Genomic DNA, 4,801 nt, shown 5'->3' with positions numbered 1-4,801 from the left:
GCAAAATAAAATAAAATAAAATAAAATAACATAAAAGTTAATGATTTATGGAAAGCAAAACTGTTAATAGTTGCAAAATATCTCTTCCGTCTAATATAGATAGTGTGAATGGTCCTGATGACATTGTGTGAGTATGGTGGAAACATTATGAACTGTATTGTGTAAAAAGTAATCTGTTTATAGTGGATAATGTAGAGTTTAATGATGTTATTGTCATTCTGCTTAGGTCCATGAAGCAATACTGAAGTTAAGAGATAATAGGGCCTGTGGTCTGGATAATATTACAGCTGAATAATAAACTTGCCAGTTGGAAACTGTGCCCTCTGGTGGCTATGTGCTACACAGGTTTTCTTGTTCATGGAGTACCTGACTCTACGCTTTCAGATGTGCTAGCACCAGTCATCAAAGATAAAGTATTTTTGCACTAAAGGAAATTTTAGATAAATACAATAGGCAAAAATCTACAATGTTCATGTGCTTCATTGATTCTTCCAAAGCATTTGATCATGTTAATCGTGACAAATTATTCTTAAAAGTGTCTAAAGGTGGGGTTCCTAGTTTTGGTTTCGGTTTATTGTTATTTGCATCAGACAATGAGAGAGATGAGAATGAGAGATGTTTTTAATTTTGTCTCAACAGGGTTTTCACGCCATCCGGTACTGCCCCAGAAGGACAGAAGAGGCTACAGGTGTTTGGTTGGTGGAGGACCAAGAGGAGCAGTACCTGGGGAGGGGAAAAGGAGCAGGAGGAAGAACAAATGGGGGAAGAAAAAGGCCTGACAAGAGCGTGGCAGCGCGATGTCCAGAGCACGGCGACAGACAGAGCAAGCGAGTTCAGTCTTCGGCCAAGGGGTTTCTCAGGTATTGTATCAGGCTATTGAATGGCTATTCTCTGTGTGTAATTGTTGGAGGTGACGTTGAGGCACACATGCTTTAAGAAGAGTGAGAGACGAACTAAGACTGGAGTTGAACTGTTATCTGGACTGGCTCCGCTACCACTGGACATTCCACACTTGCACTACCCAGTGAACTCTTTTTATTATGTCTTTATTGACAATCTTGTTTTAATAAATATTTCCCATCATAGCTAACCCCTGCTTGTAGTTGTTTGTGCCCAGTGGCTCCCCAGCAGACGCCTCACTCAGTCTCCTCTTGATTGTTCACACACACCTGTGACATGAGGTTACATATTTGGGCCATATTCTTGCAAATGACCTGTCTGATGACAAGGACATCTACAGGCAGTGTCGGAAACTGTATGCTCAAGTTAACATGCGGTGTCAGAAGTTTAGCATGTGCTCTGAATCTGTGAAGATTTCACTCTTTAGACCATATTGTACATCTTTTTATACTGCCTACCTGTGGTGCCGTTATAAACAAGGAAGCATTAGAAAACTCACAAGGGCTTGAGGCAGCATGAGGCTGCTCCTGAGAGCCTCAAGAAGCTCCAGTGCAAGCCTGACGTTTGTTAGCGTTGAGGTACCTGCCTGTTCTGTTGTGCTACATAATCTGATGTTAAGATTTATGTGTAGGGCATCTGGGTCAGAAAATGACATAATCACTGCTTTGGTTAACCCTGTATAGAGTTCTGTTAGACTTTCCTTCACACCAGACACATGTCTGTATGTCAGACACTGAACACTGTGAAAGGTTTTGTATTTTTCTTTTGTGTAATATCTTGTCTTTTTATTCTGCTGTTGTTGTTTTTTTACTGTGTAATGGATCCCACTGGGTCTGAAAATAAAGAATAAAGTAATAATTTTCCTGAAAGTATTGAGTGATGATCAAATGTGTAAAGAAAGGTTTGTTTGTTTTTCTCAGTTTGCGAATGGATGTGTAGACAACACTGTTTTGGTAAGAGGCCACTTCTAGCACATCGTCCTGGTGGTTTGCAGCTGTGGCTTTCAGCAAAGACACCAACCAGTCTGTGCTGTTGAGCAGTGGCTGGTAATTTCCTGCCTTTCAGACCAGGATGTGGTTGGCTATATGTGAAAGATAAAACACACGGTAAAACACACTGGTGCATGATGGCGATTGCATCGTTCTGCTTGATGCTCTGTAAGTAATTGACCTAGATGAAGATTTTGTTCTTTTCTTGATTCGGTCATCGCAAATTTATCGTGCTCTTTCCTCATGAACCAGCCTAGAGTATGCTGAACTTTGCTTATATTGGTTAAAGATTCTTCCGGACAACAATTTCAAAAGTGATTTATTGTTTTGTTTTGTTTTTATGTTTTTATGATTGTGAACTTAAAATACTGGGGTTTTTGTGTGTGCCAAATTCACAATATAATTGAAAAAATGTTGTAGTTGCTGATGGATGATTGTGAACTGAATAATGTATCTTGCTTTCAAATGGCACTCAAGAGCTCAGAATTTTAAAAAGCAACCTGACTAATAACTGGATTAGTGAGATACTAGTAGTTAAATGGTTGTGATTGCCAGAAGAATGAAAAAAGCCCAACTGGCTGGGTTATTGAAAGTTAACACTGGCCACTTTTTTTTCTACAGCAAGTCTTTAGCATTGTGTTTATTGTGGCTTTTTTTTTTTTTTTTTTTTTTTTAAATCTACCCATCTGCACCTGGCATTGAGGTTATAAAGATCTGCAGAATTGGTGGTTATTGTCAGAGGGTTCCCACAGAACCTTGTCATTTCTATTGAGTCTTACTTTAATGTCACTCTGAGTTTTACCACTCCTGGCAGTTAAAGTGTTTATAATCAAATTATTTGAACAATAACAGTGTGAGAAATGAGTAGGTAAAAACTGTGAATATGTGTGTATCTATATGGTAGGGACAGTTTAGCTAGTAACAATGAACCTAATCCACCATCATCACCCTACAGTAGGGTCTTGTGTTGCCTCTGCAATTCTGTGCATTGTTCTGATGTTTCAAAGTGCAAATATTTGGTCAATGATTTATTATGCTATTTTATTCAAACATTTATGATAATTCCTCCCGACCAGTCATCACGTATTGCCTCTTTATCTCAGGTAGGGAGAGACAGGTCTGGCCAAGAGTTTTTCCATTTTTAGGGACTTGATAGCTAAGACAATTCCTTTCTTGGTGGTTCAATGGTAATTTCCAGGTCCATTCTCTGCATGCTGGACATCTGTTTCTATTCTGGGTGGTGGTCTGTGGTGGAACTTTCTGAAAGTGCTCTACCCATAGAGCCTCTTGTTATGACTCAGTTGTCAGGAACTGACACTTTTTGTCTATTATTGGTGCATCAATTGTTCGTCTGTTTTTGCCACTCAAAATGTTGTTATCTTGGTCCCCTTCTTCTGCTTGACGTCCAGGATCTGCTCTGACTTTCCTTTGCACTGCTTTGTTTGTTTCTTGGTACTGTTTCCTGTATTTTTCCTTTAGTCCCCCAGACTTTGTCTCTTTACTAGCTTCTGTAACTTTCACTCAGGGTCCATCTCTAAGTTCCAGTGTTGACACTTGATATTAATTAATGTGCATGCATCTCCACATGCTGATCTCAGTTGGTATGTGTGTATAACTAAGCAGTAGCGCCACCATGTGCTCAATAGACAGCTGCTGTCTAATGGATCTCTACCTACCATTGGATCAGAACCATTGTTGACTTGGGGAGATGATCCAGATTTAGGAACAAGATGGAAAGACTCTTGCACGATAAGTTCTCCTTTATTTTAGAGATAAAGCTCAGATTACAACTGAACCCTGGAAGCTAAGGAGTAAATTCTCATTTAGATTTGTCCTTTCTTTAATTAGTTACCAGCTCCAAGGCCGGAATCTTGTGAAATGCTCTCATCCCTTATTCAGGTGATCATTTCTTGGTTGAATTAATGAGTTCAACTCCTCTTACGTTGAGTAGGTGGTCTTGAATGGGACCCAGGACTCACTGTGTGTTCCCACTAACCAAAGAAATTAGGTCACATGTGTCCCAGACCACTTCACGATGATCACCTGATCAGTGTTCACTCCTGGACTTGGACACTAGTGATCAGATAAACCAAATGTCATTGTGAAGTCTGAACAGAGCCAAAGAAAGTGTTTATCAAATAAAACTAATATATTCATATATCCACAACACAAGATGGAGCAAGAACATCTCGACTCGTAGGGTACATCCTAAGGTGTAAGTCCTGTTGCCCTGGTTTCACCTTGATATATATATATAGAAGCTTCACATTCATAAGTTCTTTCTGTTTAACTCTATCTTAGCAGCCACACTGAGCATCACTCCCCACAGATCTCAGTTCTTCTCGTATGAGACCATTTCTCTGAAGTGTGAGGCAAACTCCACTGGCTGGACAGTGCACAGAAGAACTAAGACACTTACTCCTGAGACGTGTGCTCATGGCTGGGCACTCCCCGGGGAGTCCTCCTGCCTCATTGAGGACTCGTACAAGTCAGACGCTGGAGTATACTGGTGTCAATCTGCCACGGGGGCATGCAGCAACACCATCAACATCACAGTGACCGGTAACACCATGATGTGTGCACAGAGCTTGTTGTTGTTTATTGGACATTGGATGATGAGCATTGAATTTTGTTTTTGTCCCTCCACATGTCAGATGGTGTTGTGATCCTGGAGAGCCCTGTGTATCCTGTGACTGAGGGAGACGATGTGACACTTGGCTGCTCCTACAGGAAAGATGAGCAATCACCAATAAAGTCAGACTTCCCTGCTGCCTTCTACAAAGATGGTGCTTTCATTCGGAAGGAGAGTTCAGGGAAACTGATCATCGAACATGTGTCCAAGAAGGACGAAGGTTTCTATAAGTGTCAACACCCCTCTGAAGGAGCGTCACTTCAGAGCCTGCTGACAGTGA

The 4,801-nt window shown here is 40.8% G+C and overlaps 1 protein-coding gene across 1 annotated transcript in view; it reads left to right on the top strand.

Annotated features, from left to right (window-relative positions):
- The first annotated feature begins 2,026 nt into the window (after positions 1-2,026).
- The window catches only part of LOC125005534 (Fc receptor-like protein 5), a 3,589-nt gene continuing 814 nt past the window's right edge, over positions 2,027-4,801 (top strand). The window contains exons 1-3 of the mRNA XM_047580974.1: positions 2,027-2,057; positions 4,194-4,451; positions 4,544-4,797. Of these exons, the coding sequence (XP_047436930.1) occupies positions 2,027-2,057; positions 4,194-4,451; positions 4,544-4,797 (543 nt within the window). The remainder of the gene's footprint in view (positions 2,058-4,193; positions 4,452-4,543; positions 4,798-4,801) is intronic.

The sequence above is a fragment of the Mugil cephalus genome, chromosome 1 (genome assembly GCF_022458985.1).
Source record: "Mugil cephalus isolate CIBA_MC_2020 chromosome 1, CIBA_Mcephalus_1.1, whole genome shotgun sequence".
Classification (NCBI taxonomy): Eukaryota; Metazoa; Chordata; class Actinopteri; order Mugiliformes; family Mugilidae; genus Mugil; species Mugil cephalus.
The sequence above is the reverse complement of the archived record's forward strand: the minus strand, read 5'-3'. Positions and strand labels throughout refer to the sequence as shown.